Source organism: Callorhinus ursinus, unplaced genomic scaffold (genome assembly GCF_003265705.2).
Source record: "Callorhinus ursinus isolate GAN/ISIS: 27379988/994484 unplaced genomic scaffold, GSC_fseal_2.0 scaffold4, whole genome shotgun sequence".
NCBI classification, from domain to species: domain Eukaryota; kingdom Metazoa; phylum Chordata; class Mammalia; order Carnivora; family Otariidae; genus Callorhinus; species Callorhinus ursinus.
The window spans coordinates 59,090,169-59,114,444 of NW_027397066.1; the positions used below are offsets into that span (position 1 = coordinate 59,090,169).

The 24,276-nt window shown below is 40.6% G+C and overlaps 1 protein-coding gene across 3 annotated transcripts in view; it reads left to right on the forward strand.

The window, feature by feature from the left end:
* The window catches only part of MTHFD2L (methylenetetrahydrofolate dehydrogenase (NADP+ dependent) 2 like), a 135,183-nt gene that overhangs the window by 104,519 nt on the left and 6,388 nt on the right, over positions 1 to 24,276 (forward strand). For 2 of the 3 annotated variants that reach the window (XM_025887712.2, XM_073891789.1), the window contains one exon: positions 4,630 to 4,755. In XM_025887712.2, the coding sequence (XP_025743497.1) occupies positions 4,630 to 4,755 (126 nt within the window). Of the gene's footprint in view, positions 1 to 4,629; positions 4,756 to 8,322; positions 8,441 to 24,276 lie in introns of all 3 variants that reach the window. The other variant, XR_012377945.1, reaches the window with a different exon arrangement.

Below are 24,276 nucleotides of genomic sequence, written 5' to 3' on the forward strand. Positions count from 1 at the left end.
GCATGAGCTTGTTTACCCTGTTGCAGGCTGGTAGTAAACAGTTAAACCAACTAGTTTGATAGTACTTGCCCCATATGACATGAGTTCTAGATCCATTCTAATCATTCTTCTCTAGACCAGCCCCTAGAATACAACCAGTGCTCCCAGAGAGACTCTGCCAAAAATATAGTGGGAAACATATCCTTATATATGGACACTGTCATCTTAGAGTAGCCTAATAAATGTATTTATTTATTTATTTATTTATTTATTTATTTATTTATTTATCTTTTAGAGAAGGAAGCGGGGAGGGGCAGAAGGAGAGGGAGAGAGAGAATCTCAAGAAGGCTCTCTGCCCAGTGCAGCACCTAACGCAGGGCTCTATCCCACAACCCTGAGATCATGACCTGAGCCAAAATCAAAAGTAGGATACCTCACTGACTGAGCTACCCGGGCGTCCCTAGTTTTTAATGAATTTTTAATCAAGTACAACTCCTGGTCAGAATCACACATTTATCTCCTCTTAAATTCTTCTTGCTACTTATAGTCCACCATTCCAAAGTGGGCTACCTGTTAACTATTCTACCTGATTTTGCTCATTTACACATAGAGGCTCTGCAGCTACTGCTGTGTTAAAAACCAAAACCAAAACATCTCAATCACTTTAAACAGCCATTTTTTTTTTTTTTTTTTTTTTTTTAGTTTCTCATGAGTTTGTGTTCATCTGGTCAGTTATGGTGACCTTGGCTCGTTTCTTCTGATTTTGACTGGGCTTGCTCTAGCATCTGCCTTTAACTGGTGGTTAGCTAGAGTCTAGTCTAGGATGGCCTCAGCTGAAATGACTCAGCTTTCCTCCACAGGATTTGTATCCTCCAGTAGGCTAGCTTGAGCTTGGTTCTCATGGCTGTCACAGGGTTCCAAGGGATATAAGAAGAACACAAGACCTCTGTAAGGATTAGCCCCAGCATAGGGTAGAGCAGAGAAAGGCAGAAAATAGACCCGGAGGAGAACAAAGATGAAATAACCATCATAGTGCCAGTGTGTTCTTCCAACTTCTTTATTAAAAAACTTGAAAATGGCACCGACAGATACTTTTCATGGAAGACCTCAATAGACCTTCTTAGAGATGCATTGATCAACAGTTTTGGAAAACATTATCTAACTATCCATGACTGTACCAGTAGGAGCTTTTATCCAACCCACATTTTTCCATGATGTTAATAAGGGTTTAGTGAAAAATTTTGTCAAATTTGATGCTGCAATTAAGAAAACATCCATAGTTTTCTGAACATAAATGATCATCACTGCATTTAATTATAATAGAAAAATATTAGAAAGAGTTCAGGACTATATAACATTATGGTAATCCATATAATAAATAATTTCATGTGGGTTTTAAATTTCAAATAATTGATAAAATGGGGAGATGCTCAAAATTTAATTTTAATGATAAAATGGTAGGATACATAAACACAATATTAGCAAAGTTGTAGGTATTATATTTTATATCTAATATATAAATATTTTAAAGTCCTAGAAAAACAACAAAAATAAACTTACTATCTTTGAATGGCATGATTATAGTGATTTTTATTTTCATCTTAAATTTAGATATTTTCTAGATTTTCTGCAATAGACATATGTGATGGCATCCTCAGGGGGAAAAATGTATTTAAGATTTTTCCATTTTGTAATGAAAATCAAGCATACATTTCCCTCTATTTTGAAAATTATACATTTGTTTATTGCCAGTCTGATATTCTCTGAGAAAACATAATGAACAACTACAATTGGGAGGGAAATTTGGATCTTTCTCAAAGCCTAGTAGCTGGATTTTAATAACTATTTCATCAACATTTTTATCTTAAAAATATTTCCTGCAGCTATAATCTATGTGTGTTTCCTTTTTTTTAAAAGAAAATATTTCCTTTTATTAACCATCTATAAAACTTCCATCTAGATCACTACCCTTTCAGAGCTCTTTAGTAACTAAGAGCAATGGATAAAATCCATATAACTTCAGAAAAGTTCCCATCACCATCAGTTCAGAACATCTGTTTCACAAGCTTAGATTATTTAAAAAGAATGATTAGAAATTAAATACCACAAATAAGATTTTTTATTTGTCACCATTAAAAGTCTGAATTTTAAACAGATTCTTGGACCAGTGGCTCATATCCATCAGCTCATTCAGTCTTAGCACTGGCCTCATCCCAGTCACTTTTCCAGAATGACTACCTTCACCATGAAGCTCCATGAGTTTTCCCAATTCAAACTTGGGCTTCTTCAGCATTTTTACTTTTCTAACAAAGAAAGACATCATGGAGTGAATAAATAGACTAACAAGGCTTTTCTGTGTCTTTTCTGAGGCTATCTGGAATCAATTTATTGGCCATTTCTTTCAAGTCATTTGCCTGCACTTCTTGGGTCATGGTTTCCATCATCTTTTTCCGAATTTGGGGTACCTATTGGTGCTGAGCATAAGAGGTCTTCTGAATCTGATTGTTGTGTTTTTTAGTAAAACCAACACAAAATAGATGAAGCAAATAACCGTCGGCAGTCTTGACATCAACATGAGCTTCAATCATGGTCTGCCAGTTTTCGACCATGGAGCACATTCTGTTACGGGTAAGATCCATGCCATGGAAATTAGTCAGGCAGTTTTTGCCCTGAACATCCTCAGTAATTAGCTTGAATTTTCTGAATGCAATTTCATCATTCTACAGATCAGCAAGGCTCGCTTCAAATGCATGGCCCTTGAGGCCATCAGATCCTATTTTGGTTCTTCGAGTTCTTGTAACTAATGTTTTTCCAAAATTTCTTGTGTTAAACATAGCTGGTGCTTTCACATCATACCAATCTTTCCTCGAAAATGGATCAACCACTTTCTTCTTGGCTCCCTTTTGCCGCCTTTCATAAGGTGCTTATTCTTGCTGACTGCCATGGCGCTGCTCAGGGAACCAAAAGGCTATGTTTTCTTTTTCTACTGGGTTCCAAGAAGAAACAGGATTATGACTATCTTTAGAACAATACTCAATATCTATGCTAGACCTGATAAAAAGGAAGAAGTTCTGTGGGCTAGGTAAGAAAGCAAGAGAAAAACCATATTTCAAACATTGATGCCTCATTGGTTATATTATTATGGGGCTGGGGAACCTATCAGATAGCTGCATCTATTTTAGCACTGACCATTTCTTTATAGCCTTTAAATTCTTACTTACTTGTCCTAAAAATCATATATCAAGAAGGTGACATTTAAGCCATCTGGAATGCATAAATGGATAGTTTAAATGTAGAAGAAAGCCTCTGACAACACAACATGTATCTTTTTCTTGCAAGGGATGCAGAATGTGAAAATGAGTAAATCACCTCCTAAACACAGTGGTGGGAGAGTAAAGATGGCCACAAAATCTTTGATTTAACTCCCACTGAAAAGTGGACTCTCTGTCCTCTTAAATCCAAGTGGATTCTGTCACTGCTTAGCCGGTAGAATAGGACAGAAGCCATACTGTGCCAGCTTTCAGGTTCCAGCCATGAGCTACTGGCAACTTCTGCTCCCCGTTTCTTGGAACTCTCATGCTTGGAAGCCAGCTGCCAGGAAGCCCAAGCCACAGGAGAGGCCACACCTGTGTGCTCCAGCTGATAGTCCTAGCTGAGCTCCACCAACCATGAGCAGCAACTGCAGCCATGTTAGGGAGCCATCTTGGACTGTCGCCATCTTGGACAGTCACCCTAGCCACATCTTGGGATGACTCCAGCCTCAGCCACTGTCAGATTCCAGCTATATGAAAGACCCAGGGAAGGTCCATTCACTGAGCTCAGTCAACCCACAGAACCATGAAGTGTAATAATGAAGTGTTGTTTTAAGACACTAAGTTTGGGGATGGTATCTTAATAATTAACAAAAATAATTGTACATTAACCATTGTTAGCTGGTACTGTCATACTTGAAATAAAGTGTGAAAATCGTTGTAGAAAATGAATGGTGACATAAGATCTCTGTAAAGTTATCTTTCTAACTGCAATGGAGAAACAGTGAATAGAGCTTAGTATATCTTATGCCTTTCCAAGTCATATACAAACATAATGAATCAAAGAAACCAAGAGAAAACAAAAAGAAAGCCCAAGATAACACTTCACGTTTAGAGTTGATGTGATACCACCATGTGTATGGTACTTTACCATTTACCGCAACCCTGAGAATGTGAATTATTCTCACCTCATTTTTTTTCTTTTTATTCATCCTCCTTCCACCCACCCAACCCTTCCTTCTCTCTACCTCCAATTTCCAAATAGTTTTCATTCCACCAAACCTCAACAGGAGCCTGTTTCATATCCATAATGTCCCCAAGCCATTTACAGTGCATGAAACACAAAAGGATGCTACTCCAGTGGGTACCCATCAGGAGAAATCTGGTAGCAATCTCAGAGGTGAAAGGGTAAATCCACGTAGGATTTTATGCACAGAGGCCACCATGTGCTGCCTTTGTTCTTCTGCTTGATCAGAAATGATCAAGTGCAGTTGGTTCTCTTCCTAGAAACAGTGTATTTTGTACATTAAAGAGCCATGACAACAAAACTTTAGATATATAAACCTTTGTTATGCTCCAAGGATGAAGTTGAAGTATTTTCCAACTGTTTTGCTTTCAGGTATTCCAAAGTTGATTACGTCTGATATGGTTAAAGAAGGTGCTGCTGTAATTGATGTGGGTATCAACTATGTCCATGACCCAGTGACGGGAAAGACAAAACTGGTTGGAGATGTGGACTTTGAAGGTATTAAACTATATCTCTATTGATGAGTGAAGAAAAGGAAAGAATCTACTTTGCATGTTTTGATGGTAGAAAGAGAAACTTTGTATTTGATGCAGGCATTATTAAGTTATTGATCATTACACCTCTTTCCTCTGAGGGAAAAGAGTTTAATCACTCACATATTTCTAACCTTCCTTCCTCCCTTTCCCCTCCCTCTCTCTTTCCCTCCCTCCCTCCCTCCCTTCTTTCCTTCCTTCCTTCCTTTTCTCCTCTCACTTCTTGGGAGGAAAATATAATTACACCATTAATATTTAGTTTTAAGATTAAATTCCTTATAATGCAGGTTTTTAGTGAAAGAATTCAGCTGGCCTTCTGTACCAGGCATTATTTTGATTTTTTGAAGTGTGTCTCTATACTTCACCATCCATGCTATATATTCAGCCATTCACTCTTAAAGCCAGAAGGCATCTTGGGGTGTGTTTGCTAATCCTAACAATATGTCAGATCTAGAGAGTTACCCGGTTAATTCAAGTCAATATTCTTCACTTGTGTTTTAAAGAGGTTGAAGAAGAGGAGCTGGGTTAACATTTCTATGGCCATTGAAGGAGATAAGGCAGCAAATGTGTAGTAACAAACAATTCTAACTCAATGCCTTATCTCTACTTAGCCCCTGCACAGATAGTTTTAGATGCCTTACCCCTAATCCAATTTTACTTCCAGTATCTTCATCAGATACTTAGAGGCATTCAGGTTTTCAGTATAATCTCGGAATCCTAGATGTCCAATAAGATATGAATTTAGTAAAGTAGATGGAGATATTTTCATATTAGAAATATGATATATATCAGATTAATCATCTGGCCAAAAAAAGCAATGCCATGTCAATAACTTTATCAGCTATAGGTGTATCTTTATAGACAAACTGAAAGGAATAATAGATGATGCCCTCTTTAAACTAATTCCAAATTTTACATTTCCTCTTGGAGTCTGGTCATCAGCCCATGGTTTACCCAAGTCCTAGCATAGTATTGAATGAAACCAAACATGGAGGCACCCAAGTGTTCTAAGGGCATTGGCCCTATGTTTGTGAAATTCCAGGGTGCATCAGGTAGGCAACCTGAGCCTGGTGCTAAAAAGAAAAAAAAGAGAAAAAAGGAAACCCCAAGGACACTTGTGCTGCAATACATTGTGGGGACAGAAGGGCGAATAAGAGCAAAGTAGGGAGAGCACCCCTTTGTCCTCGCAGGGGTTGGAGCTTCCAGTGAAGAAGTGTGGCTCTCCAAGTAACCATGGGCGTCTGTTTGTGTATATGGGTGTGTCATGTGTATGTGCTGAGCTCTTTAGGAAGTGACCCCGTTTATTTCATTTGTCATGTCCGATCAGCAATGTCAGGTATCGATAATTTATTTGAATTTCTCAACGCGAAAGAGTAAGGAAACATTTCATTTTAAAACCTGACCTTATTTTATTTCTTATCCTTGCACTGTCATTCTGCTTCTCGATAACATTACAGTTACCCTGCATTTATTGCAAAATCACCATATGCTTCTGATGCACCCAGACGGCATAGGCAGAACCCAGCTTGAGGCAAGAAAAGCAGAGATATTTGCAGTTCACAACCTTGACCGTGCTGGTAGGGCAAGCCTCCCCAGCAGTTCAACACATCTTTTAAGACCCTTCTCTTGGGACGCCTGGGTGGCTCAGTCAGTTAAGCGGCTACCTTCGGCCCGGGTCATGATCCCAGGATCCTGGGATCAAGTCCCACATGGGGCTCCTTGCTCAGCAGGGAGCCTGCTTCTCCCTCTCTCTCCCTCTGCTTGTGCTCTGTCAAATAAATAAAATCTTTAAAAAAAAAAAAGGACCCTTCTCTCATATGATTGTCCATGGGTCTCAAACCATTTCCATGCATTCTTAGATGTAGCTAAGAATGTAGTTTTGCTTGAGGGGTATTCTACAAACATTAAAAAAAAAGTGGGCATTTTGGGGTGTGTGCAAATGCTCAGTCACACATAGATAATATACCTCAGATTGCACACCACTCCACTTGGTAGAATCTATTAAACTGAATGGCACTTATGTGTATCTAAACATATAATGAAATTTTTTAAAAGAAAGTGGCAGAAAGAAACAAGGATATAAGATAAACAGGAAAGAACATCGGGCTGGGAGACCGGGAGGTGCTTTTAGACCTAGCACCTAGGGGCCCTTTCCAGCCCTAATGATTGGTGCAGCTTGGACGTTTAGCTGAGTGCCACCAAACGATCACGTAAAAACACAGACACCTTTGGAAGGTCAGGGTTTTCTGATCCTGTCATAAGGTATGCCCATCTGCTGGATTATATTACTCCTGCTACACCCCCCCATCCTCCCCCCCACCCCCAGTTCGTAGACCCAGGACCCTAAGGAAGAGCCGGACTTGGTAAAGAAGGCCTTGTGAGAGAGGCCATGACTCAGCCACCCAGAGGAGCGGGCGAGTGATAGGTTTTGACATGTTGCTCTTTGGGTTGTTCATCAGGACTTAACCTGAGGTGAGGGATGATTGCTCGGCTGAGGGGGAGGAACTTTAACTTGGGTTATGCCACAGAACTTAGAGGGAACACTTGGCTGCAAACTGCCATAGGGAAAGTGTGGCTGCTTTGTGAGTATCGGCGAGCGTTTCGCTCTAACCGTACAGCCAACAGAAACAAATGGATGCCAGTACAATCAAATGCTAAAATAAATCGTCCTTGCAGAAATGTTCAGCTCTCTAATAAAGGAAAACAGGATGGCCTTTGGCGGGAATGTTTTTTAAAGAATAATTTCATTAACTGACCCCTCTTTGGGAAATAGCAGAAATAGGTGAATAATTGCAAATTCAATGATTTGTAAAACCAGGAGGCATTTTATCTATTTTCTTTCTAAGAAAATGTGGATGCCTACTAGTAATCTGCTTTATTATTAGAAGTTTTGGCTTCAGTTTTGAATCAGGCTCCTCATTTATGGGTGATATTTTATATCAGACACAGCATGAGGATTGCCTCACCCCTTACTATAGTTCTTGACAAAAGGCAACATAAATCACCCTAAATATCTCTTTTTGATGTTCATGTCAGGGTTTTGTTTTAATTCAGCTATGATTTGCTCCAGACCACATCTTCTTTCATCTATGAGGGTTTCTCATTCTCATTTTTTTCTCTGCTCCGTTTTCTGCTTCCTTCTCTCTTTGTTCTCCTTCTCTGGAGCCCAGAATAGAATTGAATAGCCCTTCTTGAGCTGGTGGCCTGGTATGGGGGTCAGGACTCAAGGTGGCCCAGAGAAAGGACTGGCCCTACCTTCACCACAATTCCCTGCCACCTTGGCCATAAAATTGCCAATATTCCTAGAGAGGAGACAGGCAGATCTAGTAGAAAATTATATTGAGGGTAAGGAAGGTAGGAGAAACTTTCTGACAGGGGGACACCCTCTTCTCAGGTCATTTGGAATTATTCTTAATTTAGTAATAATAGTAGTGTTTGAGAGGTGCTTCCTGTCCTTAGTCTTTTACCTGAATTGTTCATTTAATCCTTATGATAGCCCTATAAGGCATTGTTATTATCCCTCATTTTACAGAGGCACACAGAGCCTGGGCATCCTCCCTGAGATGACACGTGATGGGGCACTGTGGGTTCAGAGCCAGGCACTTGGAATTTCTACTCTGCGTTGTCGCCACTATCCTGCATTTCACTGGGTGAATACTTTCCTTTTGAGACATGAAGTTATTTCTTTTATGTTTACCCCAGGATATATATAATAGCAAGTTCTCAATTCCCTATACATGTGGAAACCATGGGAAGAGAGTTTTTAACGTTTTGACAAACATTTTTACAAGTCATTGAACAAATGTAATGTTGTCCGTCGATTATTAAAATGGCTTTGCACTGTTTCAGCTTCCACAGTGATTTGTATGGTCTTTTCTGCTACTGTGGAAAGTGAGCACTGCCCATATTTATCTCTATGTCCAGTGAAATTAGTGGGCAATGAGTCCTAGAGTTCAAACTCATGTCCAATGCCATGATCACTTCTACTATGTGATCATTCAGTTGTGTTTGCTTAGCACCTTTCCCAGGGAATCCATACTGGTGTTTTTCCCCAATACAGATCCAAGTGAGGCCTTCCCTGCAACACCATCCCTCTCTGGGTACCTTGAGGAGTTAATAGGGCCTTAAAGTTATTACTAAACTGAAATGCTATTTTGGTTTGAATTGATCCTTAATTATAGAATTCAAGATAGTTCATCATTGCTTCCAGCATCTGACAAATGCTTACCATTCATTCCCCTTCTATTACCTGAACGAGCCTCTCCCCTCTAATTTAAGGCATTGCAAGAAGAAACAGTACTTAAAAGCATCTGTGGTAAAATTATTTTGTATGTCTAAGAATTGTTTTTCCTTACTAACAACCACACAATAAATAATCTATCTTGAAAAATTTAGATTTGTATACAGATTAAAAAACAACAACAACAACAAAAACTGTGGGACCAATCTACTTTCACCTGGCCATTTTCTTTTAGTAGCTCTGAAAGAAACTTCATACATTTCTAATGAAAAATGTATCCTTATAAGGGAGAAACAAGAGATTATGTGGCTTGAGTTGTAATTCACTTCTTCTGACTAGAAAGCAGTCTGTAGTGCTGGGCAAGCTCATAATTACACTGCTTTTATGACAGCAGTTCACTGAATGGATTTGGTGAGCCGAACAATCTAATGACTTCCCGTGCTGTTAATTCAGCTAACCTTGTTCACATTGGCGAATTCTCAGGCCTCATTTGCATCTCGTAGCTACCACACAGATGTTTCTATGATCTTTTGAAGCTTTTAATAGCTTTGCTTCCGTTTTATGATGAATTCTTCAGGGACTGCAGTAGGAATGAAAGGAACTGGAATGTCTGCTCCTTTATTTCCTCCCACTTCTCCTCCCTGTGTTCCATCCCTAAGCATGCCTCTCCACTCCTTGGTCTGTACCAAAACAGGGAATAAAATAATGCTGGGAAGAACCACTGAAAAGGAAGTAAAGAGGCAGGAACAGTGTGTGGGCGCTTTTCTCAAAGTCAAAATAGGTGGGGCTAATGTCTAAGAGTGATTCTCTCTGCTGACTTAAAGTTACAGGAATACATAGAAATTACTGAGATAAGTCTAAAGGTACATTACAGTGTTGATGAAAGTGATTTAAATTATAAAAGTAGAAAAGCCACATTATTTGGAAAAGAATGTCTACTCTGACACAACCAATTTTTTTCTAACTGTAGTTGTTTCCAGATGTTTCATGTATGCCTATTTTACATAGTTTGAGGAATATGTGACTTATACCCTTAGATTTTTATCACCTATTTTCCATGTGAAACTCTGGTTCCTGGTTATGTTTAGTGAATACATCATAGTTTGCCTCACTCCGTCTCTTTGGTTAAATGCTGTTCTTATTCCCCTCCCCCCGAGTATCATGCTAGAGTATAGGTTAAGCTGCTATAACAAAGGGACCCCAAAAGACATGAACTTGAACAAGGTAGTTTAGCTGTCTCCCACCAATGTCCGGAGTTAGACAGCTCTTCTTCCTCCAGGGATAATGCTCTCATCTAACTGTTTGTATTAGTTTGATAAAACTGCCATAACTAAGTACTAAACACTGTGTGGCTTAAACAACAGAAATTTATTTCTCACAATTCTGGAGGCTAGAAGTCAGAGATCAAAGTGTCACCAGGGTTATTTCTCTGTGACCTGGAGATGGCCGACTTCTCCCTGTCTTAGTATTGTCTTTCCTCTGTATGTGTCTGTGTCCAATTTTCCTCCTCCTACAAGGACACCAGCCAGACTGCATGAGGGTCCACCCTAATGGCATCATCTTAGTTACCACATATAGTGACATTCTGAGGTGCTGATGGTTAGGACTTCAGCATCTGAATTTGGGGGAGACACAATTCAGCCCACAACACTGTTCCACTTGAGCATTCTTCTTATCCACACAGTTGAAGTTGAATTGCCTCCTCATCCATGTTTTCTTCCATTGAAAGGTGAAACAGAGATGAGGACAAGTGGCTTACTTCTGTTTAAGAAAATTGAACTGGAGTGGGGCTCCTGGGTGGCTCAGCTGGTTAAGTGTCTGCCTTCGGCTCGGGTCATGATCCCAGGGTCCTGGGATCAAGCCCCGCATCAGGCTCCCTGCCCAGGAGGAGGCCTGCTTCTCCCTCTCCCACTCCCCCTGCTTGTGTTCCCTCTCTTGCTGTGTCTCTCTGTGTCAAATAAATAAATAAAATATTAAAAAAAAAAGAAAATTGAACTGGAGGATGTATGCACCACTTCTGCTGGCCGCCTGTTGACCTGAATATAGCCACGTGGCCACTCTATGTGGAGTGGAGTGAGAAGGATGGGGAATCCCTAGTCTCTAGACGGGAAGCCATGCTTGGATGAACAATGATCCATTCTGTACATAAGAACTTAAAAACTGGTCTCTTACTTGGAATAGAGAGAGAGATTTCTTCCTCCAGCCCCCACATACCATTCTGTCTACCCTTAATTTATTCTACTATGAAAACCTCAGTATACAATCTCATTGCTTGCTTTTAATTCAGTTTCAAAGCCGGATCCATTTATTAACTCTTTCCTGTGGGGTAGGTGGAAGCCTAATGTCAGTGAAGTCATGTCTTGGCTCAGATCTTACAGTATTAACCCTGAACTCTGCAGATAAGGTACATGTAGATTTGCAATGTGTAGACCATACAATCTCACCAAAATGTGTCTTCGGTTCTAACTATACTAATTTTTATTATTCAGCCATTGGTAGAGACTAGATACTTATTTTTTATTTATTTTTTGAGAGAGAGAGAGAGAGACAGAGCGTGCGAGCAGGGTGGGGGGTGGGTGAGCAGAGGGAGAGAGAAAGAATCCCGAGCAGGCTCCATGCCCAGTATGGAGCCTGACATGGGGTTCAGTCTCACAACCTTGAGATCATGACCTGAGCCAAAATCAAGAGTTGGACGCTTAACCAACTGAGCCACCCAAGCGCCCAAAGACTAGGTACTTTTTGACAACTTCATGCAATGTTGAAAATTATATCAAGTCCCTTTGTAGTTTTCATTTTTCATGTCACTTTACCGACCTTACTTTTGATCTCTTGATCATCATTGATATTTTCTGTGTAGCCCTTCAAATTCACTAAGCCATACTTTTACTGAAATGCATGTCATGCCATATATTCAGGAGTTGGAAAAATAGCAAGGGGAACAGATCTAGATCTCAGCCTTGACTCGGCCACCATCTGCAACCGGCCCTGAATAGGAAAAGCATATGAATTACTCCTTATTGTGACCAGACAAGAAAGATAAACCCATGCAGTGAGATGTGTCAGGAGAGGGTGAGGTCTGCTTAGGGCGAGCTCCTGGGAGGGTAGCCAGCTGGGGTAGTCCCTGAGCTTCCTTCTGCCCCTACTGGTCTTACTGTGGCACAGACTGGCCCCAGGTGACCTGCCTCTTGAAAATGGGCTCCCAGAGTGTCCAAGGAAAGATCAGAGTGGGTGAGGTGAGGATCCCGGATACATAGAATAACAAGAGGGCAGGCCAGCCTTGACTGAATTGGGTCATTTGGCCAAGAAGTGGGCCAGAGGCCTCAGGGTGGGAGTCTGCAGTGAACGCAGGGCCCCCAGCCTCAAGAGATGGGGCTATTGCTGCTGCCATGAGGCTCTGCTGGAGACCGAAGGCCTGGGCCAGACACATCCCAGAGAGACTCTAGTAGTGAAGACAGTGGTACTTTTAGGCAGCTTTAGGTAAGTAAACTTGGTCAAACCTGCAGGAACTAGGGACAAGCCTATGAGAAAGCCCTGTCTGCTGATCCCCACACAGACTCTGCATGTCTCCTGGTTCAAGTACTGAGGTTTTTGTATGTATGCCCTGCCAGGCATTTCCCTGATGATGGGTGATGCTGAGCATCTTTTCATGTACTAGTTGGCCATTTAGATGTCTTCTTTGGAAAAATGTCTGTGTCTTCTGGACATTTTTTAATTGGATGTTTTTCTTTGTTTATTAGTTGTTTTACATTCTTCAGGTATTTTTTATAAGGTATTTTGGATAATAACCCCTTATGTGATATATGATTTGCAAATATTTTCTCCTATTTTATAGATTGCCATTTCCTTTTGTTGATCGTTTCGTTTGCTGTGCAGAAAGGTTTTTTTTTGTTTGGTGTAGTCCCACTTGTTGATTTTTGCTTTTGTTTCCTTTGCTTTTGGTGTCATATCCAAAAAATCATTTCTAAGACCAATGTCAAGGAGCTTTCCCCCTATGTTTTCTTCTAGAAATTTTATGGTATCCAGTTTTATGTTTAAGTCTTTAATTCATTTGGACTTAATTTTTGTGAGTAGAAAAGACAGGGGTCCAATGTCATTTTCCTATGTGTAGTTCTTTAGTTTTCCCAGAACCATTTACTGAAGACAGTACCCTTTCCCCATTAAGCATTCTTGGCTCCCTTGTCAAACAATAGTTGACCTTACATGCAGCACTTTATTTCTGGGCTTTCTACTTTGTTCCATTGGTCTATGTGTCTGTTTTTATGCCAGTACCATAATGTCTTAATTACTATAGCTTTGTAGTATAGTTTGAAATCAGGAAGTGTGATGCCTCTAGCTTAGTTCTTCTTTCTCAGGATTGCTGTGACTATTCAGGGTCTTTAGTGATTTCATACAGTTTTTTGTTGTTTTTTTTTTCTATCTCTGTGAAAAATGCCATTGGAATTTTGGTAGGAACTGCACTGAATCTGTAGATGGCTTTGGGTAGTATGGGCACTTTAACACTAGTAATTCTTCCAGCCCATGACCATGGGATATCTTTCCACTTTTCTGTGTGTCCTCTTCAATTTTCTTCATCAAAGGCATGTAGTTTCCATTGTACAGATCCTTAATTTCCTTAGTTCAATTTATTCCTAAGTTTTTTATTGTTTTTGATGCTGTTGTGAAAGGGATAGTTTTCTTTATTTCTTTTTCATTTATTTCATTGTTAGTGTTTAGAAACAAAACTGATTTCTGTATGTTGATTTTATGATCCAGCAATCCCACTTCTGGGTATGTATCCAAAGGAAATGAGAACAGGATATCAAAAAGATATCTGTGTAAGCATGTTCATTGCAGCATTATTCACAATAGCCAAGATATGGAAACAAAAGTGTCAGTCAATGGATGAAGGGGTAAAGAAGTAAAGAAGATGTGGTATATATATTCAGTTGAATATTTTCAGCCGTGAGATAGAAGGAAATCCTGCCATTTGTGATAACATGGATGGACTTTGGGAGCATTATGTTTAATGAGATCAGTCAGACAAAGACAAATGCTGTGTGGTACTACTTATATGTGGAATCTGAAAAAGCTGAACTTGTAGAAGCAGAGTAGAATGGTAGTTTACCAGGGGCTGGGGGTGGGGGAACTGGGAAGATGCAACTAGAAAGTGAATAAGTTCTGGAGCTCTAATGCACAGCATAGTGATTATAGCCAACAATACCATATATATTTCAAAATTGCTTTAAAAAAACTAGATCTTAAATGTTTTCCCACAAAAAAGAAATTACAATTATGTGGTGTGATAGAGGTGTTAAATAAAGCTAGGATGGTAATCATATTGTAATATATAAATGTATCAAATCACCAGGTTGTACATTTTAAGCTTAAACAATGTTTTATATAAATTATGTCTCAACTTAAAAATTTAAAAAGTACAGTGTGAGGGATCTAGGTTCAGGCTGGGACACAGTGGGTACTGGGGCGAGGGTAGGGCCTTTCCCTCCTGGTGTTTATTTGTTTGCTCTCTGCTCCTCAATGCCCTGCTTGCTCTTTGGAGCCTCCTGTGGGGTCCTGTGTGCACCCTCCTGTGGATAGGCTGGCAGAGCAATGGGGCCAAGTGTCATCCTGGAGCTAGGTTACCTCACTAGGCTGCAGAGGGATGACACAGGATTAACAGCAGTTCATTGAACTACTGGGGAGAACAATTTTCATGAGAGTCTGTGCTTAAACTTGGAGAGGAATGTGTGGATGCAGAGAGATGGTCCTCGGGAGGGAGGGAAAGGGGACCCCTAGGCCAACTGCCCTGGACAGTAAGGGAAAAGACAAGGCTCAGATCCCGGGCTTACAACCTGCCCTTTTCTTAAACTACACCAAGGATGGTCTATACCAGGCTTGCAGGGGTCCCAACAGCTGAGCCCGTTTCCTGCCAGTGATTTTTCTTCCTGGCCCATGATTCCCAGCACTGTAGTCCGAGGGGCTTCTCTGGTCCCTCACAACAGCCCTTTGCAAACAGAGCTGAGGAGCACAGTGGGAAGGGAAGGAGCCTCCCTTGGCCCTCTCAGGAATTCCTGGAGGCCAGAGAAAGGCAGAGGCTGGGATGCAGGAGAGTTTGGAGCAATGTTACGTGGCAGGCATTGTGATAGGCACTCGAGGCGCGACAGTGATCTGAACAGGCGAAGTCCTAACCCACAGGTAACTTACATCTGGTGGGAGAAGACAGGTAATAAACAAATACATACATATCCATGTAATATATTAGACAGTGTTGCTGTTACAAAAACAAAACAACATAAGGGAGGCTAGAGAATGATAGAGTAAGGTCGCTTAAAAAGGGTGTTCAGGGAAGGTGCACTGCCAACCTGAACAAAGTGAGGGAGAGAGCCGTGTGGGTATACGAGAGGAATAGTCCACACACATGGAGCAGCAAGCAAGTGTGAAGGCCTTGAGGATCAGCATGCCTACTGGCTGTCATGGGCACAGAGTAAATAGGGGGAAGAACTGTGGGGAATAAAGTCAAAGAGGTAGCAGCAAAGGTGCCACATCATGTAGGGCTGTGGAAAGAAATTTGGATTTTACTTAGAGTGCAGTGGAAAGCTATTAGAGGATTTGGGGCAAAGAAATGACATTTGACTTGCGTTTTAACAGCATCACTCTGGCTACTGATGGCAAATAGACCTTAGAGAGGTTAGGATATAAATAGGGTACCTGTTAGGAGGCTATTGTAATTATCCAAGTAAGAAATTATCCAAGATGGGGTGTGGGCCAGCACGGTAATGGGTGAAGGTGTTAACAGGTGGTTAGATGGTAGATATAATTTAAAGGAAGAGTTGGAAGGATTGGCTGAATGATTAGATATAAAAGAAAGAGAAGAATCAATTATGACTCTAAGAGTTTTCAAATAAGCAAGAGTAAAGGTGCCAGTTCTAGAATCCTTTTGAGATGAGTTTTACCTAATGTGTATGTGTGTATAGGGTAGAGAGTGGACAGAGAGAGAGAGAGAGAGAGAGAAGAAGGGGCTCTTTCCAAGTGAGAAATAGCAGACCAAAGGCAAAGAAGAAAAATTGCAGGTCTTTTGTACCCAAGAGTCGACTCACCATTGTTGAACAAGGAAAATAGGACATTGTAAACAATCATGAATTGTGCCCCAAGTAGCTGGAGGCTTACTTTGCATTCTTCAGAGCATCTCTACTTGACATGAAATCCCTCCTGCAACAAAAGGGACTCTGTAATTTGGGACTCTATCTGGTCAGAATTATTCCTCAAAATTCTAACCCAGTAGTCAAAATATGAGGACAAAAGAGGTCTAGAATTATTATAGAAGCCCAGTACCATTTTCTAAGAAACTACTAGATGTGGAACTCAAACCTGTGGAATGCTTTTTTTTTTTTTTTTTAAGATTTTATTGATTTGACAGAGAGACACAGTGAGAGAGGGAACACAAGCAGGGGGAGTGGGAGAGGGAGAAGCAGGCTTCCCGTGGAGCAGGGAGCCTGATGGGAGGCTCGATCCCAGGACCCTGGGATCATGACCTGAGCCAAAGGCAGACGCTTAACAACTGAGCCACCCAGGCGCCCCTGGAATGCTTTTAAAGCAGCTTTTAATGTCTTGTGAATGCTCAGTATTTCACCTTTGAAACCTGAGAGTTACCTTGTCACTCCATGGTCTTTGTATATTATGTCCAGTCTTAAAAGATTATAATTTGCAGTCAGCTGACTTAGGTTTGAATCCTAGTTCTATTGCATAAAACAATTATGATCTTAGGCAAATCACTTCACCTCTCTGAGACTTGATTTTATCATCTGAAAAACTGAGATAATAATGGCTATCTTATAAAGCTGTTATGAAGATTAAATGAAATAATCACCTCACATGAGCTAATGTATGTGACTTGCTGAGCACAGTGCCTAGCAGAAGACAGTGTGTGTATGTGTGTGCACGTGCGCGTGTGTGCATGTGCGTGTGCGTGTACGCATGCATGCGTGGGCGCACGCTCCCATCACTCATCTCCCTCTCCATGCTCACTTCGGTACTAATCCAGAAATACGTAACTTTGCGTTGCGGTTACCACCCTGCCTCTCATTGCTTTTCTGGCCTCAACTTTCTTCTGGCCAAGTCTACTCTTCACCCCAAAATCATCTAAATCCACTTTAAAGCACTCATGCTTATCCCCACCTTCTCCAAGCTCCTATAGTAGGTCCCATCTGCTTTGTTCATTTTGTTCTTAATCCTATACTACCTTACACTTCTACTCAGTTGTTGTCTACCGAATTGTATGCCTCTGTAAGGTGAGCTTCTTGTCCTATATTTCTTGTGTCTCTCCATCCCACAGCTGGTCTCAGCCTTCTTAGTCATACCATTGGTCAGGTGTATGATCCTCCTCTGTACTTATAAATCTCTAATGTGACTCTTACATTACAGAAGTAATTCCTTAAAGTTGCCTTAATGGGAACAAAAGCTGCCACTCAAGGTCTCATCAAACATATTATTAACCTACAACAATCCAGATCCAGTAATAATACATCCACTGATTTACTCAACACATATTTCTCATTCAGCATACCCTCAAGGTACTGGGGATATAGCCATGCATAGGATAAAGTTTCTGCTTTCATGGAATTTATATTCTCCAGATTACATGTTAAAATAAGTTTCTTCTTTTTTTTAATGTTTCAAGCTTTTATTTAAATTCTAGTTAGTTAACATATAGTGTAATACTAGTTTCAGGAGTAGAATTTAGTGATTCATCACTTACATAACACCCAGTGCTCATCACAAGTGCCCTCCTTAATCCCCATCACGCATTTAACCCATGCCTCTGCCCACCTCCCCTCCAGCAGCCCTCAGTGTGTTCTCTATAGTTAAGAGTCTGTTTTATCGTTTGCCTTCCTCTCTGGGAGTGGAGTGTTTTCCATATTACCTCCTGAGTCATACTATTTCTTTTTTTTTTTTCTTTTCCCTTTGTTCATCTGCTTTGACTTGAAGTAAGCTTCTTTTGGAAATGATTTTGGCACTGTTTACTTCCAAGTATGTGTTCTACAAGATGGGAAAGTAAGGGAGTATTACCAGTTTCTAAGGAAATGGTACTTTCTTTGAAGTAGATCACTTATACAGAACTATTAATCTGTGATATTGTAAAACAAACAAAACAAACAAAAAAAGTTGAAGTGACTCCCCACCAACTCAGTGTTCAGCGTTAATCATTTAGTTTGATGGTATGTGTCTTAGTTCAGACTGCTATAACAAATTACCACAAACTGGGTAGCTTAAACAATAAGGGTTTATTTGCTATAGTTCTGGATGCTGGAAGTCCAAGATCACAGTGCCATCATAGTCGGATTCTGATGAGGACCGTCTTCTGGGTTACAGACAGCTAACTTCTCATTGTATCCTCATATAGTGCAAAGAATGAGAGAGCTCTATGGGGTCTCTTTAATAAAAGCATTAACCCCATTTCTGAGGGCTCCACCCTCATGACCTAATCACCTCCCCAAGGCCCCACCTCCTAATACCATCGCATCCTAGGTTAGGATTTCCAACATACAAATTTTGGAAGGACAAAAACAATTCAGTTCATAACAATATGGCCAATCTGACTCAAAATATCAACTTTTTGTGGTAGATGATTACAAGGTAGCCCAAAAGTCCAGCTTTAGGATAAGGGAAGACTCTAACTCTTTAACCCAGAGGTGATTTCTTCCAATCTTTTTTTTAAGATTTATTTATTTATTTGAGAGAGAGAGAGAATGAACAAGAGGGGAGAGGGAGAGGAAGAGAGAATCTGAAGCAGACTCCATGCTCAGCATGGAGCCCGACGCAGGGCTGGATCTCACTACCCTTAAATCGTGACTTGAGCCAAAACCAAGAGTTGGACACTTAACCGACTGAGCCACCCAAGCTCCCCTCTTCCAATCATTTTTAAAAAGTGGATGGAAATTTGCAAAAGTCTCTGTTAGAGAGACTGTGACAAACACCATGGTCATAGTGCCTCTACAGGTCATTTCATAAAACAAGTAGTCATGGTCACTATGAGATCCTTCTCAGGAAGCCAGCTACCCCCACTGTGACTCACCACACACTTACATTTTACAACACGGTGCTCATTGTGAAGTCTAGGTCTTTGAAATCAGGTCAGCTTTAAAGACATTCTTTGTGGAAGAACGTATTTGACATTGAGCACTCTACCTTCACAGAGGAGTTAAAAGTTGAAGCACAGAAAGGACATCCACAGGAACAAGAGAAGGGCTGCTGCCTCTGCAAGTCTTTCTTCTTTTACACCTAACGAGATTTTTTTGTAGTTGTTTCCCAGGGCTCCATGCTAAAGTACAAATATCTGTGGAAGGAGATTTTATCTCCTAGTATTTTGGGTTGATGAAGGCAGGCTACCGACATCCACGCTTTGCCAGGAGATTTGGAGGACACTCCAAACAGCCGATCTAGTTTACAGATTTCTCACTGTGTGATAGGAATGTTCGGTGGCTTGAGGAAAAAGGACTGGGGAGAATGACAGGAATACATGATGGTTATGTTTCTTCTCAAGAAGTAATGAAAGGGAGATAGTGTTAGCCTTTTTGGTAGAGCACTAGAAATACACATGGCGGTAATCCTTACTCCTGCCTACCGAAATGGAAACTGGCACTGGTAGCTGATACCATCCGTGGTCAGGAAGGAGGTTCCACAGATGGGTCATAGAGTTCACAGAAAGCAGTTTCAGATTTTCATTTGGTGATTGATTTGCTGTTTGGCTCCATTGAATGCATCCTGAGTGGTATGAGCAGTATCTTTTGGTATTCACATCTATGAGGCAGGTAGCTGGAAATGTGGAGATTTGATTTAATGTAAGGTGAAAAGTAAAGGGAAAAAAAAGGCTTAGCCACCTTACACGTACAGATAGCACAGTAAATAGGTGAGGGATGCATTTGTAAGTGCAACTTAAATAAAGTTAATAAAGCCAGCACAATCCATCTAGAAATGTGGATCAGAGTCTCACTCTTTTACCCCATTAAGGCATTAATCCTGTCTGTCCCATTACTGCCCCAAAGGGTGCTGAGATAATGAATGTCCTAATATATATAGAAATCTTGTAGAAACCCCAGAATCAGGCAACCAGATAAATGCAAGAGGAAGCATAGTGAATTTCCTTTGAGGTATCTGATTCCTTGTTGCCTTGCAAGAGTTCAGTGGTGCGCCATTCACTCGCCACGGAGCCCTTTACTCTCTCTGGCTCAACATGCTCTTAAGTGTCATTTTTATATCAACCATATGAGAAAGTGGAGTGTTTTACATATTACCTCCTGAGTCATACTATTTCTCCAGTCCTATGCCAGTCAGGTTTTTCTGGTTGTTATTCATGTACTTCATTTTCCTGAAGCTTGTCTCCCCTTCATTATAGTGGATGTGTTTGAGAGGTCATGTCTAAATGGCCTGCATTTAGAAGCATGGGAAAATTCTTCAAACATTTAATTTAGACAATTATACCTGTATACTAGAAGGCTGAAATTCATATGAAAAAAACAGGAAATTTTCATCTGCTATCTTGCCACAACTAAGGAATCATTCCTTTTCCCTTTGGGGAAGGAAGTTGGCTTTAAAAATTAGTTGTAGCCTTGTTGCAAATCTGACATGGGTCATGGAGTACTTCCGTAAAAATGGCAGAGAAGTGGACAAAATACAAAGAGAAATACAACAATATTACAGGAACTTGAGACATGAGTTCCTCATCCTTCACCCAAAAATACATTTATAAAGCACAAATATATTGTTTGACTCTGCCAGAATATACAACTTCCAAGCCATACCAGCAAAATCAATTGTGTAGGTACATCTGGAAATTCCATTATCTGGAGACTTTGGAGTAGTATGTAATACACCAAAGCAGAAATTCACTATCTGCCAAAGAATTATTAAGTCTTTCTAACAAAGATCTTAGGCGAGAGTTTGGATTATTAAGTCCAGAGCCTAGGAACCTGGGAACATGAAGTTTCCAGAGGAAATAATGACAGAGAACATACCAGCCAGAGACACCCTGTCATGAAAAATGGGTTGCTGGTACCAAAGATTAATGGCCACATACATTTTCTTTCATTCTTACCTCAGTTGTTGAAGGACATTTTGATGTCTCTTATGTTGCTATTAGTATCCTTCATGAGTAATCACTCCACACCTTGTGATCATGTGTCACCCCTGGATTTTTTTGAGACACACAGACCGGATACCTCGTTTCTTCCATCATCCCTGTCATCACCTCAAATTTTAAACATGAAAGAACCTAATAACCTCTGCTCCGTACTTCTTGTTCTAATCCTGACCTTGAAACATGGTTGTCTTCAAGTAAGAATAATGGAAAAGATGTCAAGCCATGCCCATCTGAATTCTTTGCTTTAGAAATCAAAACAAAACAAAAAGTAGTCATCCACAGAGTGGAGAAAAGGAAACGTGACAGATTAGAATCCAGATTTCAGGCTAAGAAAGGATTTCTTGGATAGTAATTTAATAATGTTCAAGGACCTGAAACTTTGAGAAAATACAACATGAATTTCTCTGTCATTTTCTGAAAGTTACTAAGCAATATACATTTTTCGGGCGCCTGGGTGGCTCAGATGGTTAAGCATCTGCCTTCGGCTCAGGTCATGATCCCAGGGTCCTGGGATCGAGTCCCGCATCGGGCTCCCTGCTCAGCGGGAAGCCTGCTTCTCCCTCTGCCTCTCTCTCTCTCTCTGTCTCTCATGAATAAATAAATTAAAAAAAAATCTTTAAAAAAAAAAACAATATACATTTTTCACTCCCAGTTTCTTATTTTGCAAAAACTGGCTGTTCCTATAGATAGAAGTAACCAAGTTTATTCACAAATACATATTCACATATACACTTTCTTAAAAGTGTATCCACCTGGACACAACAACTACAGCTGCCCTTACCCCACCTAAATGTCCTGCCCCTCCCCCCCGCATCTCGTTCTACTCTGTTTTCCTCCTGTACTTTGGTCGTAATGAACTTCTGTTGGCTCCTCTGTTGCCTCATCTTCATTGTCAGATCAAACCTCCTTTGCCTGTACTATTTCCTTATATCCGCATTGTATTGTATCCTTTTTCTTACCCCTCTGGCATCCATCAGATCTGGAAGCTTTCTGTCACTTTACACATCTTTCTCTGATGCCCGTATCTGATTCCTGTTCCGTCCTTGAGCCGCTCGCACGAGAACCAGAATTTATTACTGTCTTAGCACACCTTACCTTACGTTCTTACTTTTTGTTTATCTCCCTTTCCTCTGCCCCAGATGATAAACTTATTTCATTAGAGAAATATGCCAACACAAAACAGACAGCTTCTCCATTTGATCTTATCTTGCCTCAGAATGTGTGTGTATATATATATATACTCCCCCCCACCCCGTTTTAAAAATACTTTAACCATTGCTCTTAGGTTAATCTCCAGAATTGTTAACGTTATCTTCTGGGCCCCACAGGGGCAGGACTCTTCATTTCTGCACGGACCTTGTGCCCCCCTTACCAAGAACACTGGCTACTCCCCACCGCTTTGTTTCACATGGAAAAGTTGGATTTATCTTTCACGTTTCTGGGCCTGGCCTAGTAAACATCACCAATGTGTGCAGGGCTCAGTGAGGGCCTCCTCATATTTCACACATGTGGCACATTTCCTAGCCAGAGTTCAGTTATTATCTGGGTGATTATCTTTTTAATATCCATCTCCTAGCTATGCTATCAGCTTCAGGGGACAGTGGCTCTGGCTCTCTTCCTCAAGAAACATTTGTGGTGACTCTATCTGGGCCAAACTGGAGCCAGTGTGGGAACGGTGAATAAGTTAGGAAAATATGCAAGGGTTGGGAAATAACGCCAGACCCGGGTGGAGGGCAGATCCTAAAAGATCTTAACTGCCACGAGTATAAACACTCTATACTTTATCCCGGAAGACAGTGAAGATTCATCAGATGTTTCAAAGCTGAAGTGATCTAATAATCTTGTGTTTGAAGGAATGAATCTGGCAGCAGGTTAGAGATTTCATCTCTAAGCAAAAAGACTATTATAGTAGATTATAAAAAAGAAAATGATTAGTTATGTCTTCTGTCCCCATGTGCACATCCCTTTGGCTCTGTGGCTTTACCATTCTTCTTATCCTAAGACTTTCAATATAAGTTTGACCACGTGACTTGCTTTGACCTATGGGGCATTAGCAACTGCGACTCACGCATTTGCATGCTGGCGTTTGCCGGAGGCCTGGCTGGGAAGCCAGAAATCCCCAAGTGAGGTAGCTTAACGAAGCAGTGAATTTCACCCTTGTATTAAACTTCCTCTTTGCTGCTGTTAACATGCATAACCCCCTCCCCCTCAAACCACCACTATTAGAAATCTCACTTTAGCAAACGATCCTCAGCGATGTGCCCTAGAATCTAGAGGTGGGAGGAGGCATATGTCCTGTGACTTCATTTCTCAGGAGGTGGGTTCCAGCATGCATTATGGCTGCAACTTTGAGAATCACTATGCCAAGTTTCACGGATCAGTGAGTGAACAGTTCACTCAGCCTGGGGAGTTAATGAGCACCACGGAGGAAGTGACATTTAGCCAGGTATGCAAAGGAAGAATAACTATTCATCAGGTAGAAAAGTGCAGGAACGGTATGTCAAACAAAGAGTAGAATGTGCCAAGTCAAATATTGCATCCCAAATGACTCGTTTCAAATGGTCATCTCTTTTCTTTTTATACAACTGAACATACTCTCTGATATTCTAGATCATGCTGGCAGAACCCTATCACCCTCAAGGAAATCTATAGAATTTACTTTGCAGTGTCTACAGTTTATAGAGAGATCATAGAAATAAATTGGCAGGATAATCATTGCCTTTCCTCAAAATAGTCTTCATTTTCAGAAGCCAGCCTGAAACATGACCAAGTCATTTTCCTGTGAATCTCATGCCCCAGAGCAGGTCTCATGCAGAAAACAATAGGCTCTGATGGTTTTTTTATTTGCATTCACCGTCAGTTTCAGTAACTCTAGAATCATGTTAACTTCATGAAATTGAATCTAATTCTGATTACGCAGTCCTGTTCCTGAGCCTCTCGTGAAAATCCTGATATCGATCAAGATCTAATGCATGTTCCCCTGCTTTTTGAAAGTTAATGTTGCCACTTTACTTTTACCGAATAAACATTAGTATCTGTTTTCGCTAAGTGAAAGAAATCCAATGAGGATTTTAGCTTTTCTGAAAAAAAGAAAGAAAGAAAGAAAGAAAGAAAGAAAGAAAGAAAGAAAGAAA